This window comes from Lissotriton vulgaris, chromosome 10 (genome assembly GCF_964263255.1).
Source record: "Lissotriton vulgaris chromosome 10, aLisVul1.2, whole genome shotgun sequence".
NCBI lineage: Eukaryota > Metazoa > Chordata > Amphibia > Caudata > Salamandridae > Lissotriton > Lissotriton vulgaris.
In genome coordinates, this window is record NC_141698.1 from 7,275,012 (window position 1) to 7,292,570 (window position 17,559).

Below are 17,559 nucleotides of genomic sequence, written 5' to 3' on the forward strand. Positions count from 1 at the left end.
ATGCGGACCGAAGTCGATGGATCCGGCAAAGACTGAGACGGAGACGGAGCCGACGTCGAACGAGGAACTTGAGGACAGGAAGCACCACGATCCGAATCTCCACGAGGTCGATCCAGAGCCGGCGAAGCCGCATGCGAAGTCGATGACCTCGGTGGCGCCGTACCGAGCCAAGGAGCACAAGGCGTCGGCATAAACGGAGCCGGGGCATAAGCCTGAGGCACACCTAAATTAAAAGACAATGGACCCATGGGACCTACTGGTGCGCCAGTGGGGTACATTGCCCTCCCATAAACACCAAACATGGCATTTAAAAACTGCGAAGGATCCGGACCTGGACCAGGAAAGGGAGGGTACGAACCCAACGGCCGCTCCGAAGGAGGCTGATCCGGCAAAGGTGCACCCTGGCCCTCTTGATTCTCAGGCTCCACATCCGGAGTCGGAGCTTGAGGAACCTCTTCTTCATCATGCACTGAAGAATGGTGCGACTCCAGATCCGGTTCCTGCTCCTGAACAGGAGAACCTACATGAGACTGTGCCGGAGAAGGAGACACGAAGTCCTTATGATGTTTACGAGACTTCTTCGAATCCGAAGACTCCTTGCCAGAGTGATGTTTAGAGCGATGCTTACTCCTCTTATGCTTCTTCCTCGAGGAGCTCTAAGCATGGCCCGAAGCAGACTTGGATCCAGACCTCGACCTCTCTCTGGCCCTCGACCTCACTCTGGACCTAGACCTCGAAGCCGACCTTGACCTCGAAGCCGACCTTGACCTCGACTTCGACCGCGACATCTGCCTCGACTTCGAGCGCCTGGAAACCGACCTCGAAGACCTTCCAGCTTCTCTTTCTTTCACCTTCGCAAGAAGAAGCTTCGCCTCCCGCTCTCGCAAGGCCTTGGGGTTCATCTTGAAGCAGGAACGACAGTTCTTAACATCATGGTCCGACCCAAGACACCACAGACAGTCGGAATGCGGATCAGTGCTCGACCTCATTCGGGCACAGGAACCACACTGCTTGAACCCCGTCTTCCTCGACGACATCCTCGACGAAGAAGAAATTCTCAAAAGAGAAACAGTAACACCAAATAGCAGCAAGATACTCAAAGTATCGCAGAAGATCCCAGAAACCGTTAGCGTCGACCACGCGGAAAAAAGGGAACTGACGTCATCACGCCGACGTGGGCCTTATGAGGAGTCTGTGACGTCAGTCGGAGTCGCGCGCAATGCCGTGCTCCTATGACGTCGACCACGCCGGCGTGCTACAAAGAATTTTATGAACGTTGCTGGAGCAAGGGGGATATTCACAAGGTGAGGAATCCACACGGCAGATGTATCTATCAGAAAGCACGGACTAGGAAGGTTTTGAGGCGGATGCTGCGGCGGAAGGGGTGGACTGGCCTCGCCGTTGTCCCCGACCGCCCCCACAGCGGTTTCCACGGCCGCCACCGCGTTGAATGTTAGTCTGCGGTGCGTGGCTGGCAGCACATGTGGGGGCACCCCTTCCTTGGCCACGAAAGGCACCCGTTTGCTGGCACGGGGCCGAGAGGCCTAAGGACTTGGCCGTAGCCCTGGAGTCCTTAAAGCGCTCAAGCGCATGGTCTGCCTTGTCGCCAAAAAGGTGACGGCCATCAAATGGCATGTCCAGGAGGGTATTCTGGACATCCGCTGAAAAGTTGGCGGACCTCAACCTGGCGTGGCGATGAATCGCCAGCGTCGTTGCCATTGCTTTGCTCAGTGAGTCGGTAGTATCCAGCCCACACCGGATGGAAAAACGTGCCGCATCTCAGCCCTCCGCCGGGCATTGTGGCAGCACGTCCGCCATCGTGTCCCACAGGGAGTGGGTGTAGCAGCCCAAGAGGCATGCGGTGTTGGAAGACCGCAGTCCCAGACTAAGGGAGGAGAATATTTTCTTTCCGTAATTCTCATACCTCTTGGATTTCTGATCAGGCAGCGCTGATGGGAATGCGGTCTGGGAGTTCGAGGCCTGGATGACCAGGCTCTCGGGGGTGGGGTGGGTGGACAGGAAACAAGTGTCGCTCGGGGCCGGGCGGTGGCGTCTGGCCACGTTCCTATCTACAGGCTGGCCTGTAGCGGGCCTGGACCAAGTGCCCAAAAGAACGTCAGTCAAGATCTCATTAAACGGCAGCAGAGGCTCAGCCAAGCTTGACTGCAGTTTAAGGACCTCAGTGAGGAGGTTAGTCCTCACAGCCGCGACGGGGAGCTCAAGGCCCAAGGCCTTGGCCGCCCTCGTCAACACCACACTGAAGGTTGCCCCCTCCCCTGTAGCCACGGTAGGAGGTGAGACAAAACCAGTGTCTGGCGAAGTGTCCAGACCACTGGCATCCCCCAAGTCCACCTGTCCAGTCCTCCTGGGACTGACACTCAAGTGTCAGAGGGTCCTCAGACCCCTCCCAATACTCCTCATTACCCATCTCCTGATAATCAGGGCTGTCAAATGATGGGGCCGGTTCATTGAAGTAAAACTCCCCAAGCGGCGTCAAGAGCGGCGCCGGGACCGGGTCGAGGGAGGTATCTGGGACGGCGCCGGAGGTGACACCTGCGGGACCGGCGCCGGTGAGGTCGTCAGGTCGACCGGTGACGATCTGGATCCAGAAGCGGATCCAGTGGGGCATAAAGGCACCGGCGGCGTCGGGGCCGAAGCACCCGCCGGCGTCAAGGCCTAAGCACCCGACCAGCTAGGGCCCCCAGACGGGTCCGCTGGGCCCGAAGGCGCCGCAGAGCCCGCCGGAGGAGCGAGGGACCTCATAGCCATGAAGAAGCGCTCGATCTCCTCCGGCGTCGATTGCTGCCCAGGGACGGGAGGGTATGGGGCAGGTTGCGACGCCCGCGACTCAGACAGACCCGCATGGGCGGTGTCACCCAACCCCCTAGCCGCATCGCGCAAGCGGCTGGGGGAGTCGGAAGAGCAATGACGTCTCTTCGACTTCTTGTGCTTACCATACGACTTTGACCTGAAGAGTGGTGTCGACTGCCGGAGATATGATGGCTCCGCCCCGTGACCGGTCCGTCGACCTCCGTCCGGACTGAGACCTCTCACGGCGCAGGGCCGACTGCCGGGGCTCGAGCCGCTTGCGGAACCGCTCCCGCCTAGCTTTCGATGTTAAGGCCCGACAGTCGGAGCAGGTCTTGTCGTCATGATAGATGCCGAGACAGTGGAGGCACCGTCGGTGAGGGTCGGTGACCGACATCAGCCGGTTGCAGTCCTCACAAGGTTTAAAATAAACCTGGCATCCCTACTGGCACCGATCTGAATCGAAGACTCGAAGAATGATCAAAAAGATCTCAAAAAAGTTTACTCAAAAAATGACTAAGGTACCACTTTTCCCGGATCTGCGCTGCTGGCGAGGAAAAAAGATGAACAGACGTCAGCACGCGGAGGCGGCATCTAAGTACTCAGACAACGTCATCACGGCGCCCACGAGGCCGACGACTGACACAGAGCCGCAGACTCCGCCTACCGACGCGCAAGGGTACTGCTACGCAAACATTTCCGGATCCAGTCTGACGCCTGGGGATATTTTAAGGTAAGGAATCTAATACTAACCTGTTTCTTTCAGATTGGGTCGTCTAGGAGGGTCTTTGGGCACTGGACTTCGGGTCCCAGTCGCCGGGGGGACGTCCTCGTGGTCTTGGATCACACTGACACCGGCCGGAGTCGGCGGGTGCAGTGGGCTAGATTTCTGTTCCTGGCTGGCACCAGGGGTATTGCAGTTGGAGCAGAGCCTCTGCTCAGGGGAGTTCCAGTCTGTTAGAGGGTCAAGGCAGGCAGGTCCCTCTGGGTGTTTCAAGGTTGCTGTCTGCTGGAGTCACCAGGATTTAGCAGGAGCAGGTTCCAGGTTTAACAGGCCGGTAGGGCTGGGGCCAAGTCAGTTGGTGTCGTCCTGTTAGGTCCCTGTCCTGGGGTGGGTACACCCACTAGCCTGCTCCTCTCCTGTAGGAGGGGGGCAGGAGCCTAGCCGTGATTGGGCAGGGCTCCCCATCTTTAAGATGGCTGGAGCCCGGGGTCGTGCTTAACCTCACATCTCCCACCTGAGGGGTGGGGTTGGCACAGGATGGCACCCCCCCCCTTCCTGACGTAGGGTTTCCCGCCAGTCTTTCCGCCAGAGTAGGGGTTAGAACTGGTGGAGGCCAGTTGCTGAGTACAAGTGGCCAGGAGAAGCACACAAAGGCGGCAGGCCTTTGAAGTTTCCCCCTGCCCATCCTGGGGGAGGAGACCTAGCACCTCGCCCAGGATGTGCATTGTTGCAGGCCCTGGAGAGCGGGGGGCTCTCCACCCAGAGGTCCAGCAACATGTCTGCTGTGTGGCAGCCTAGGCAGCCTTCAGACAAGACGTGGATTGTAGGTTAGGTTTTCAGGGGGCATCTCTAAGATGCCCTGTGGTGCATTTTACATTAAATCCTACACTGGCATCAGTGCGGGTTTAATGTGCTGAGAAGTTTCATATCAAACTTGTCAGTCTTCAGTGTAGCCATTATGATGCTGTGGAGTTCGTAATGACAACCTCCCAGCACCATATACTCCTAATGGCACCATATACTCCTAATGGCATCACTGCACTTACAGTGCTCAGGAATGGCCCTGGGTACTGTAGGAGTAGTGGTGCTCACCTAAGCACCACATACAAATTGTATGCAGGTCCGTTACAGACATATGTCGGCTACAAGACCCACAAAGTTTGAAACCTGTCAAAATCTGACAAAGGCACACTGTTCCACCAACACCAGGTGTTGAAGTAGGTTGAGAAAATGACAACCAGAGGAATTGCTTCTCTGGATCCGTGTTACAGCACGGAAAAGAAGAAAATGACATCCGCGAGCCAGAGGGGACTAATTCGGCTCCGTTGACGTGATATCCGGAGACATCACAGTAGAGCCGTGCAACGCATTCCCCAGCGCGCACAGGTACTGTTGAAAAACTTCCGTATCCAGACTGATGCCTGGGGAGAGTTCCAAAGTTAAGAAATGTGCTTCTAAATGTCTATCACATGTCTATGATAGTGATTCATACTGCTTTATCATGGTACTGTGGGATACCCACTCCAACGACTGGGAATGATTTAAGCATGTGAATCTACGAAAGAGCCAATACTGGAGAATACAAAGTATCCAGGCCAAATTGTAAAAAGTACTTTACACATCCTATCATTTACTCAAGTGAAGGCATTGTGGAGAACCTTTGGAAAGCCGAACACCAGTGTCAAAGTGTGTGTGTGAGACAAACTGCATCCATGCCAAATTTGAAAATGAAAAGATCTTCTTTGCTATGCTATGCTATCAATTTTATTCGATTCCCTATTCATTGAAGAACAGAATTCAGGTTTACATTGCTCATAGATACCTACTACAAGGGTTTCGGCCGATGGATGTTGCCTCTAAGTTTGTATTTGAAATTTGGATGTCCGTGTGAAGAGGCTATTACCAGACATTTAAATGACAGTTTGGTGCCTGAGTAGATTAACAAGGTGAGCAATATAGAGTTAGAAATAACCTTCAGAGAAACTAGAAAACATTTGGTATTTGAGGAGTCTTTGCCCTATTTTCAAAGGCATGGATTTCAAACCACTATCTGTGAACAAATAGAAAATAATGTATATTTACCTGAGAGTCGGGAGCTTTGTTCTCTTTGCCTTTGTCCTCCTTTGACTTCTCAGCATTCTTTGCCTCCTCCTCTGCGAGTTGCTTCCTGCGTTTCTCTCTGCGCTCCTCAAGTTCCTCATCGCGCAGAGCCTCAAGGTGGTTGATAATTGGAACCTTAACCACTGAAGGGAAAGTACAGAAAAGTTATTAAAACTTAAAACAAGTGAGTACATCTTATTTAACAATGAAAGTAGCACAAACAAGCCAACATTACGTCACCACTTATATGTAAAAATTACAGATGTTGGGGAAAATAACTGTTGCTTAATTGTAACTCTCGTTCTCCAGTATCAGTATCTTTCATAGATTCACATGCTTGAATCATCCCCATCGTCGGGGTGGGAGTCCCAGGGTACATTCCAAAGCAGTGGAAGTAGTATACATAGCTTACAGAGGCGAAAGACATTTATCTACATCATTTTTTAAAGAACCAAACTCCAGTTAATCAAGCAACAACAAACACTCCCATCAGAGGCATCTTCTAGTGGGAATAGTCACTGTTGGCAAGTATGTTATTGGTAGAGGCAAATGTAGGTCTGCCACTGGCAATAAGGCCACTAACACATGATAGGAATCAGCAAAGGTCTTAGAAAATTATTCCTATGCTCAACCCTTGGTAACGTGGCTGCGAGCAGACAGGCTTAACTTCAAAGACCGGTATGTAAAGCATTTAAAAATACCATCCTGTAGAGTGTGGCATTATTTTGTCCCAGAGTTCACCAATCTTCCAAATCCATAATGGCTAATTTTCCAGCAAGGAAGTAAAAGCTGGCTAAACACACCCCCTGGGATGGCTTATTTCCATGGACTCTCCCCCTACCATCTGCACATACCTTGCTTAAGCCTAGCCCTGACACTGGGTCAAGAGTGTCCGAGTGTAACTGAAACCCAGGCCTCCCCCCTGCCTTTGAAGAGCATGGTTTACGACCCGACCCCCTGGCCTGGCATTCCTATGGAACACTTGCCCTCCCAGGACATTTGGTAACCCCAGGGGCCCTTTATTACCTCTTCAAAGCGGCCTGGCTAATCCACTTAACTCTGACCAATCGGGGCAGACCACTGGAAGGATGAACTTGGACTTACAAACAAGAAAGTCTTATAACTTCTTGTATGTTGTGTAGGAAGGTGGATACCAGACTATGGTTACCCCAGATTTTTTGCCTAGTGTTTAGATGGTTTTCGACTTAGTTGGCCTGGGACCCTGCTAATCAAGGCCCCAGGCTATCTGCTCTCACTTTAAAATTGACTCCCTGTACCCTAGGTGTGAGAAGGTGGCCTGATATGCAGTGCTCACTATTCTAGTGAACACTATGTATCAGTCCAGCAACCCTTATTGATGATTGGTTGTAAGTCAACCTTATAGACCAGCTATCCTAGTAGCATGGATACGAGCAGTCTAAGGCTAAAGACTCAAGAGGGCGTGTTAAGCCAGCTGTTTACCACACATATACCCCTTGAATACCCAGTGAAAGGACACCACACAAGTGTTATGAAAATAAACAGTGTATTTATTTAAATCACAACAGCCCTGTACTCTTTATGAGGACAGGGTACTAAGCACAACACAAAACTCTTACGAAAATACTTAAGTTAGCACAGTATATACAAATGCCCGAGGGGCACGGAAAACCATATACTCTGAAAGTGGAATGCGAAATTACTAGCAGGTAAGTACAGTACTAATAGCCTTTGGAATCGCTAGGACTTGACTATAGAATCGTTAGATTACTTCTAGGAGACCCAGGGGACTCGGGTGCAGAGTGTGCACTCTCACGCGTGATGCGGGACAAAGTCTATGGTAGCTAGTAATTGCAAAGTTAGTGTTCTCGGGCGAACCCGACATGGTAGGAGGAAAACGAAAGTGGATTCTGACCCTTGGATAGTGAGGCTATGCTGGGGCACCGAAATGCCGAAGTTACCTAGCCCAGGGGCTGCAGCTGCATAGGACTCAAAAGACGTCGGGAATCCTCGTAGACGGACCAGGAGCCTGGAAGAAAGAAGTTGCTGGCAGGCGACCAGTGAAGAAAGTTCGGTGGATCCAAGCCTGGATCGATGGAAGATGACACCTGAAAGCAGAGGGGACCAAGTTCGAGACTACTAGCCAGTAGTCAGTGGGCACCAGGAGGGCACCGGATGGTAGCCACCTCGACAAGGTGAGTGGGTGACGCTGTGATCGCAGATCTCACGGACCAGGAGGCGTTGTCGGCGACCAGGATGGAGGAGCGATCTGTCCCACGATGGATGAAGCTGTCGGCGTCGCTGGACCCAGGATTGGGCAACAAAGCCTTGGCAAATTCAAGCCCACGCGGTGGACTTAAAATGGCGTCTGGAGTGGACCAGGAGGGTCCGGGGTGCCTCTCTTGAAGAAGGAAGCAAGGGCCAGTCTGGAGCAACCAGACCAGCAGCAGTGATGTCGTCGGGCGTCGTGAAGAAGGCCACAAGCCAGCCGGCTAGTAGCCACACAGCGCGGTGAGCACGCAAAAGCAGAAGGGCCCCACGCAGATCGTGGAGATGCTGGAGGGCTGATCTTCGGTGCTGGAGCTGCTCAGGGTTGGGGCTTCTCGGACCCCAAAGCACTCACCAGTGGAGCACACGGTGGGCTTGTTACAAAGAAGTCGTGCAGTCTTGGCGATCGTCGGTCCCTCGAGGTCTCGTCGCACTCACAGTTCTCAGCTTTGCTGTAGAGGTGAGTAGAGGTCAGAGGTGCCAGGGAAGCCGGGTCTCGTCGAGCTGGGTCGTCGGATTCGTGAAGGAGGACTTGCAGCAGACCGCAGTGTTCTTAGGATGGTGCCTGCGGATGCAGGGTGACTACTCCTTAGCCACAAGGGAGAATCTTGAAGAAGAAATCTTGATGTCCTTTCGTAGAAAGTCGTGTCTTGATTCCAAAGATGATCTAATTTGAACAGGGGGCCGCTCCCATCTTTATACTAAAAAAGGGGGCTGACCCGGTGACTAGGTCCTGCCTATGGGTGGGACTAGGAGGGGGGTGGTTACACCCCTCTGCCATGCCGGACTTTCCCCAGGCCAGGGGCTGGTGTGCCCCTGGAACTGGTTCTGACCGGCCTATGCGTAGTGAGCACCGGGGTGCCACTCAGCAGTCACCTTCCTGAAAAGCCCTGCCTACCCAGGATACACAAAACCATGTCTGGGACGGTGCTAGCACCGCCCCGGACAGGAAACCCTTTGTCCAAGCCTCCCTCGCTGGAAGGACTCCCAGCAGCAGGAGGTCAGACTCGTGCCTGTGATGGCAGCATCCATTTTGTGGAGCTGAGGCTTCAGTTAACTTTAACCGGGGTTCACAGTTACATACATGTCGTGTCCCTCTAGAAGGGTGGAATGCTAACCCCGTCGCCAGAATTGGCGAGGGGTTAGTATTCCAATTCGTATGACACCTTACTCGACATGTTTTGATAAAGCAATACCAAAGTTAGCATTTAACCGCGAGGATTATAATGCACTTAAGAGTATATGGTATGCGAAAGGAAAAGGAAATCAGGTTGCCCCGTTCAATCTCCAGGCATGAAGGTGTAAGGTCTGGAGGTGCGGGTGTAGAATCTGCCCCTCCATCTGGGAGAGGAAATCTGCCCTGTGAGAGAGACGGAGCAGAGGGCACGAGGAGAGGTGGAGAAGATCTGTATACCACACCCTTATTGGCCAATCTGGGGCGATCAATATGACTTGGGCCCGGTCTTGGCGAATCTTCCTCAGAACCCGAGGAATCATGGGTATGGGAGGAAACGCGTAAAGGAGTTGCGAGTCCAAACTCAACTGAAACGCATCCCCCAAGGCTCCCTGCATCGGAAACTGGAGGCTGCAGAATGACGGGCAGTGAGCATTCTCGTGAGTGGCGAACAGATCCACCAGAGGAGTCCCCCAAGTCCGAAAGACCTGATGAACTACCTCTGGATGGAGCCTCCACTCGTGGTCGGCAGAAAACTGCAGACAGACTGTCTGCACGAACCTTCAGAACTCCGCCCAGATTTGCCATCAGACAAATCTGATGGTCCTAAACCCAGGACCAGAGACGCAGAGCCTCTCTGCAGATACACTGCGACCCCACTCCTCCCTGCTTGTTGACATACCACATCGTGGTCGTGTTGTCCGTCAGGACTTCAACCGACTGACCGCGAAGAGAAGGGAGGAAGGCCTTGAGTGCCAGACTTATCGCCCGCAACTCTAGAAGGTTGATATGAAGCAACCTTTCCTCTGGAGACCAAAGACCTTTTATCTCCAGGTCCCCCAGATGAGCACCCCACCCTAGAGTGGATGCATCCGTTATCACTGTGGCCACAGATGGAGGTAGATGAAAAGGCTTTCCTTGTGAAGATTGCCTTCCACGCTCTGTGAGAAGGTGGCCTGATATGCAGTGGTCACTATTCTAGTGCCCACTATGTATCAGTCCAGCAACCCTTATTGATGATTGGTTGTAAGTCAACCTTATAGACCAGCTATCCTAGTAGCATGGATACGAGCAGTCTAAGGCTAAAGACTCGAGAGGGCGTGTTAAGCCAGCTGTTATACCACACATATACCCCTTGAATACCCAGTGAAAGGACACCACACAAGTGTTATGAAAATAAACAGTTATTTATTAAAGATCACAACAGCCCTGTACTCTTTATGAGGACAGGGTACTAAGCACAAACCAAAACTCTTACAAAAATACTTAAGTTAGCACAGTATATACAAATGCCCGAGGGGCACGGAAAACCATATACTCTGAAAGTGGAATGCGAAATTCCTAGCAGGTAAGTACAGTACTAATAGCTTTTGGAATCGCTAGGACTTGACTAGGGAATCGTTAGATTACTTCTAGGAGGCCTAGGGGACTCGGGTGCAGTGTGTGCACTCTCACGCGAGATGCGGACAAAAGTCTATGGTAGCTAGGAAATAGAAAGTTAGTGTTCTCGGGCGAACCCGACCTGGTAGGGAGAAAACGAAAGTAGATTCTGACCCTTGGATAGTGAGGCTATGCTGGGGCACCGAAATGCCGAAGTTACCTAGCCCAGGGGCTGCAGCTGCATAGGTCTGAAAAGACGTCGGGAATCCTCGTAGACGGACCAGGAGCCGGAAGAAAAGATGCTGGCCGGTGACCAGTGGAGAAAGTTCAGTTGGACCCAAGCCTGGATCTCGAAGATAGATGACACCTGAAAGCAGAGGGGACCAAGTTCGAGACTACTAGCCAGTAGTCAGTGGGCACCAGGAGGGCACCGGATGGTAGCCACCTCGACTAGGTGAGTGGGTGACGCTTGACTCGAAGATCTCACGGACCAGGAGGCGTTGTCGGCGACCAGGATGGAGGATCGAGCTGTCCCACGAAGATAGAAGCTGTCGGCGTCGCTGGACCCAGGATTGGGCAACAAAGCCTTGGCAAATTCAAGCCCACGCGGTGGACCTAAAATGGCGTCTGGAGTGGACCAGGAGGGTCCGGGGTGCCTCTCTTGAACAAGGAAGCAAGGGCCAGCCTGGAGCAACCAGACCAGCAGTCGTGAAGTCGTTGGGCGTCGTTCAGAAGGCCACAAGCCAGCCGGCTAGTAGCCAAACAACGCGGTGCACAGCAAACAGCAGAAGGGCCCCACGCCGATCGTGGAGATGCAGGGGGGCTGATCTTGGGTGCTGGAGCTGCGCAGGGTCGGGGCTTCTCGGACCCCAAAGCACTCACCAGTGGAGGACACGGTGGGCTTGCAGTAAAGATGTCGTGCAGTCTTGGCGATCGTCGGTCCCTTGAGGTCTCGTCGCACTCACGGTTCTCAGCTGGGCTGTAGAGGTGAGTAGAGGTCAGAGGTGCCAGGGAAGCCGGGTCTCGTCGAGCTGGGTCGTCGGATTCGTGATGAAGGACTTGCAGCAGACCGCAGTGTTCTTTAGGATGGTGCCTGCGGATGCAGGGTGACTACTCCTTAGCCACAAGGGAGAATCTTGAAGAAGAAATCGTGAAGTCCTTTCGAAGAAAGTGGTATCTTGATTCCAAAGATGATCTAATTTTAACAGGGGGCCCGCTCCCATCTTTATACTAAAAAAGGGGGCTGACCCGGTGACTAGGTCCTGCCTATGGGTGGGACTAGGTGGGGGGTGGTTACACCCCTCAGCCATGCCGGACTTCCCCAGGCCAGGGGCTGGTGTGCCCCTGGAACTGGTTCAGACCGGCCTATGCGTAGTGAGCACCGGGGTGCCACTCAGCAGTCACCTTCCTGTAAAGCCCTGCCTACCCAGGATACACAAAACCATGTCTGGGACGGTGCTAGCACCGCCCCTGACAGGAAACCCTTTGTCCAGGCTCCCCTCACTGGAAGGACTCCCAGCTGCAGGGGGTCAGACTCGTGTCTGTGGTGGCAGCATCCATTTTGTGGAGCTGAGGCTTCAGTTAACTTTAACCGGGGTTCACAGTTACATACATGTCGTGTCCCTCTAGAAGGGTGGAATGCTAACCCCGTCGCCAGAATTGGCGAGGGGTTAGTATTCCAATTCGTATGACACCTTACTCGACATGTTTTGATAAAGCAATACCAAAGTTAGCATTTAACCGCGAGGATTATAATGCACTTAAGAGTATATGGTATGCGATATCATGGAACAGCTATTAGGACTTGGTTCCGCAAGCTGCAGACAGGCTCAGCTCATGCCAGAGCACCATCTCACACGATTCCAAGCACTCTGCCTTCAGGATTGTCAAGGCCTGCCATAGGAGTGACTGATAGGAATCTGTGTGCCCATTTTAGGGTTAGGTATAGGTATACTACACCTACAGCGAAGGGTGATTACACGACTTTGCCCCAGCTGTCATGCAGCCAGTTGTGTCAAATTTAGGAGGCCAGCCAGGGGTGGCATAATACATGCTGCAGCCCCTGGCAGCCCTGGGTACACCTATGCCCTGAGTTACAGGGTCTGATAAGGTGGCCCAGTACCAATTGGTAGATGCACCTAGGGTACATGAGGTAATTTAGAAAGAGAACAGCCAGGCTGTGGGTCTGATTGGCAGGCCCACAGCCAGAGAAAGTCGTAAACCAGTGAAACAAAAGCAAAAAAATCTGGGTGATCATAGGATTGCAGACCCTACTCTCCTACATGACCCCCCCCCAAACTTTGGGACAATAAGCTAACCTTGACCAGGTGAGTCTTCTTGTTCTAAGTGGAAATATCTGGAGAGCCCATCGGCATTGCCATGATCAGTACCAGGTCTATGTTCCACTGTAAAGTCCATCCCCTGTAGGGAAATGGACCACCTAAGCAGTTTGGGGTTTTCACCCTTCATCTGATTTAGCCACAAGAGGGGCTTATGGTCGGTCTGAATCTTGAAGTGAGTGCCAAACAAGTATGGCCTCAGCTTCTTCAGGGCCCAAACCACAGCAAAGGCCTCCCTCTCAATAGCTGACCAATTCTTCTCTCTGGGGGTCAGCCTTCTGCTTATAAAAGCAATGGGCTGATCCTGACCATCAAAATTCAGTTGAGAAAGAACAGCTCCCACACCCAACTCAGAAGCATCTGTTTGGACAATGAATGGTTTGGAGTAGTCTGGACTCTTAAGGATAGGTGCTGTGCACATGGCCTGCTTTAGGTCATCGAATGCTTTTTGACAGCCTGCTGTCCACTGAACCTTTTTTGGCATTTTCTTACTTGTCAGTTCATTTAATGGTGTCACAATGGAACCATAGTTCCTGACAAATTTTCTGTAGTATCCAGTCAGGCCCAAGAAAGCTCGAACCTGAGTCTGGGTGGTTGGAGGAGCCCAGTCCCTGATTGACTGTATTTTGCTCTCCAGTGGCTGAACCTGGCCTCCACCTACAAGGTGGCCCAGGTATACAACCTGTGTCTGCCCTATCTGGCACTTGGTGGCCTTGATAGTGAGGCCTGCTGCTTGCAGAGCCTCTAACACTTTCCTCAGGTGGACCAGGTGATCCTCCCAGGTGGAGCTAAAGACAGCAATATCATCTAGATATGCTGCACAGTAGTCATCCAGCCCAGTAAGGACTTGATTCACCAACCTTTGGAAGGTGGCAGGTGCATTTTTCAGACCAAAGGGCATTACCACAAATTGATAATGCCCACCAGGGGTTGAAAATGCTGTTTTGGGTTTGGCATCCTCAGCTAACCTGATTTGCCAATACCCAGCTGTTAAGTCAAATGTACTTAAGTAGTTGGCAGAAGCCAATCTATCTATAAGTTCATCTGCCCTTGGTATTGGATGGGCATCAGTCTTAGTGACTGCATTGAGACCCCTGTAGTCTACGCAAAACCTCATCTCTCTCTTACCATCTTGGGTGTGAGGCTTTGGCACTAGAACTACTGGACTAGCCCAAGGGCTATCTGAGGGTTCAATGACTCCCAATTCCAACATTTTCTGCACTTCAGTTTTTATGCAGTCTCTAACATGATCAGGCTGCCTGTAGATTTTACTCTTGACTGGCAGGCTGTCACCAGTGTCAACCTCATGGGTACACCAATTGGTCTGACTGGGTGTCAGAGAGAACATATGTCTGAAAGACTGAAGAACCTGTTTACAGTCTTTCTGCTGATGTTCAGAGAGGCTGCCACAAAAGACAACACCATCTACTGACCCATCATCAGGATTCTGAGTGAGCAGGTCTGGGAGAGGGTCACTCTCTTCCTCCTGTCCCTCATCTATGGCCATGAGCAAGCTCATGTCCTTCCTGTCGACATATGCTTTGAGCCTGTTGACATGGAGTACCCTATGGGGACTCCTGGGAGTTCCAAGGTCCACCAGGTAGGTGACCTCTCCCTTTTGCTCAAGGATTGTGTGGGGCCCAGACCATTTGTCTTTGAGTGCTGCTGGGGCCACTGGCTCCAGCACCCACACCTTCTGTCCAGGCTGATAAACAGTCAGGACAGCCTTTTGGTCATGCCAAGCTTTTTGAAGTTCTTGACTGGCCTTAAGGTTTTCTGATGCCTTCTCCATATACTCAGCCATCCTGGAGCGGAGACCAAGTACATAGTCCATTATGTTGGTTGCAGGCTTTTTGAGAGGTCTCTCCCATCCTTCCTTCACCAAACACAAGGGGCCTCTCACAGGATGCCCATACAAAAGTTCAAAAGGGCTGTAGCCAACCCCCTTTTGTGGGACCTCTCTGTAAGCAAACAGAAGGCAGGGCATCAGGACATCCCATCTACGCCTGAGTGTTTCAGGTAGTCCATGAATCATCCCTTTTAGGGTCCTGTTGAACCTTTCAACAAGCCCATTGCATTGTGGGTGATAGGGTGTAGTGAATTTGTAATTGACACCACACTCCTTCCACATAGCAGTTAAATAGCTTGACATGAAGTTTGCACCTCTGTCAGAGACAACCTCCTTAGGGAAGCCCACTCTGGAGAACACTCCAACTAGGGCCCTTGCCACCACAGGGGCTGTGGTGGTCCTAAGTGGAATAGCTTCAGGGTACCTGGTGGCATGATCCACTACCACCAGTATAAACTTGTGCCCTGATGCTGTCTGGGGTTCCATTGGACCAACAATGTCAATCCCCACTCTTTCAAAGGGCACCCCCACCACAGGCATTGGTATAAGGGGGGCCTTTGTTGTGCCACCTGACTTACCACTGGCTTGGCAAGTGACACAGGAGCGACAAAACTCCTTGGTATCCTCATTCATGTGAGGCCAGTGAAAGTGTGAGACAAGCCTGTCCCAAGTCTTTGTCTGGCCTAAGTGTCCTGCTAAGGGAATCTCATGGGCCAAGGTAAGTAGGAAACCTCTCTGAGACAAGGGTACAACCAGCCTCCTGGTCATGCCAGGCTTGGGGTCTCTTGACTCAGTGTACAGGAGTCCATCTTCCCAGTATACCTTGTGGGTACCTGTGGCGTTCCCAGCAGCCTCAGCAGCAGCCTGCTGTCTGAGGGGTTCAAGAGAAGGGCAGCCTAACTGGTCCTTCCCCAGGTCTTCCCTTGAGGGTCCCCCTGAACCCAAGAATTCAACTTGATCAAGTTCAAACTCTCTAGGCTCAGTTTCCCTCAATTCCTGCAGGTCAGCCTCCTCTGAGACTTGATCCACAACCTGGGGCAAGGGGGAAGGCACAGCCTTAACCCTACTGCTCTTTTTCTTGGAAGGTGTCTGGTCCATTGTTCCAGGATCCAGCACCTGTTCAGTGGGGCATCTTCTGGCCTGTGACCTAGTCACAGCAAACACATGTGCTGGCAAACCTAACATTTCCAGATGAGTCCTCTGCTCCACTTCTGACCACTGTGATGACTCCAAATCATTGCCCAACAAACAATCCACTGGGAGGTCTGAACTAACTACAACCTTCTTTTGGCCAGTTACCCCTCCCCAGGAGAAAGCTACAATTGCCATACTATGATTGGTAGTGACATTGCTTGCATTGGTCACCAGGAATTCTGTGCCTGGCATGATCTGTCCAGGGTCCACAAAGCTAGGTGTCACCATTGTGACACTGGCACAAGTGTCCCTATAGGCCTGAGCCATCTTTCCATTAATAAAAGGTGTCTGTCTGTATTTGCCCAAAGTATTGGGACTTATATCAGGGGACATATCCACATCCCCTGTACAAACAAGGACAGCCTGAGTGAGTGTACCAACTAAGTTGTCACACCCCTCAGAACCCAGGGTTAACCCTACTAAACCCTTGGGAGGTGCACTACCACTGCTGGCTGTACTAGGGGGCACAGGTGCCTTAGGGGCTGCAGTGGCAGGAGTCTGCCCTCCTCCTTTCTTGGTGCACTCACTAAACCAGTGAGTTTTACTTTTGCAGTATTGGCACCACCTTTTAGATTGGCCTTCTTTCTTCTTTTGGGGAGCCTGACCCCCACCCTCTTTGGGTTGTTGGGGACCTGTCGAAGACTTCTGGTCATTTTGTTCCCCCTTAGAATCTTTACCCTTCTGGTCTGCTTTCTTCTGACCACCTTGATTCTGGCCCTGGTTCTGTTTAACTCTTGTTCTAACCCATCTGTCTGCCTTCTTTCCCAATTCTTGGGGAGAGGTCAGATCTGAGTCAACAAGATGCTGATGCAACAACTGGTTCTGACAATTGTTTAAAATTTGCTCTCTCATCATCAAATTGTACAATCCTTTATAATCAGTAACCTTACTGCCCAGCAACCAGCCCTCAAAAGCCTTAGTGGCACAATCTACAAAGTCAGCCCAATCTTGAGACTGAGTTTTCTGGGTATCCCTGAACAGCACCCTGTACTGCTCAGTGGTTAGGCCAAACCCATCAACCAGTGCATTTTTCAAGACTTGGTAATCATTAGCATCCTCCACCCTTGTGGTGAGGAGCTTGTCTCTTCCTTTACCCTCAAAGGAGAGCCACAAGATAGCTGCCCACTGACTTGGGGGAACACCTTGCACAGTGCAGGCCCTCTCCAAAGCAGTAATCCATTTGTGGATGTCATCCCCTTGTTTAAAGGGGGGCACTATCTTACCAAGGTGTTTTGTATCAAAACTCCTCTCCCTATTGCTAGGTACAATGCTGCCACCAGTGGGGACTGTCCCACTCAATTGTTGCTCTCTAGCAAAGGCAAGCCTCTCTTTGGCCAGGGCAAGTTCTTCCCTTTCAATCCTCAGATTGGCTGCCTTTTCCTTAGCTTCATACATTCTCCTCTGGGGAGATGTCATTCCCCTTTGAGAGGAACGTTGAGAGCCATTGGTATGAAGGGATCTGATAGAGCCTCTTGATAGAGATCTATCTCGTCCATTCCCAATGTTAAGCTGACCTGAGAGTGGCCCCAAGGGTCCCCTAGTGCCCATCTCATGTCTGCTTAAGTTGGACCTGGTTAGTCTGCTGACTTCTACCTGTTCCTTTTCTGCCTCATCCCCTGATACCAAATCATCATCCTCATCATCAGCATCATCTGCTTCCTGAAGAGGATGGTCCTGGGCATCAAAGGGACCCTGTAAGGAGGGCATGTTGCCATCTGAATTAGAAGGGTCTGGGTTACCAGCC

The 17,559-nt window shown here is 51.9% G+C and overlaps 1 protein-coding gene across 2 annotated transcripts in view; it reads right to left on the reverse strand.

The window, feature by feature from the left end:
• Positions 1 to 17,559, reverse strand: part of HUWE1 (HECT, UBA and WWE domain containing E3 ubiquitin protein ligase 1) — a 1,800,886-nt gene that overhangs the window by 595,568 nt on the left and 1,187,759 nt on the right. For both annotated transcript variants that reach the window (XM_086940169.1, XM_086940170.1), the window contains one exon: positions 5,615 to 5,775. In XM_086940169.1, coding sequence (XP_086796295.1) covers positions 5,615 to 5,775 — 161 coding nt within the window. The remainder of the gene's footprint in view (positions 1 to 5,614; positions 5,776 to 17,559) is intronic.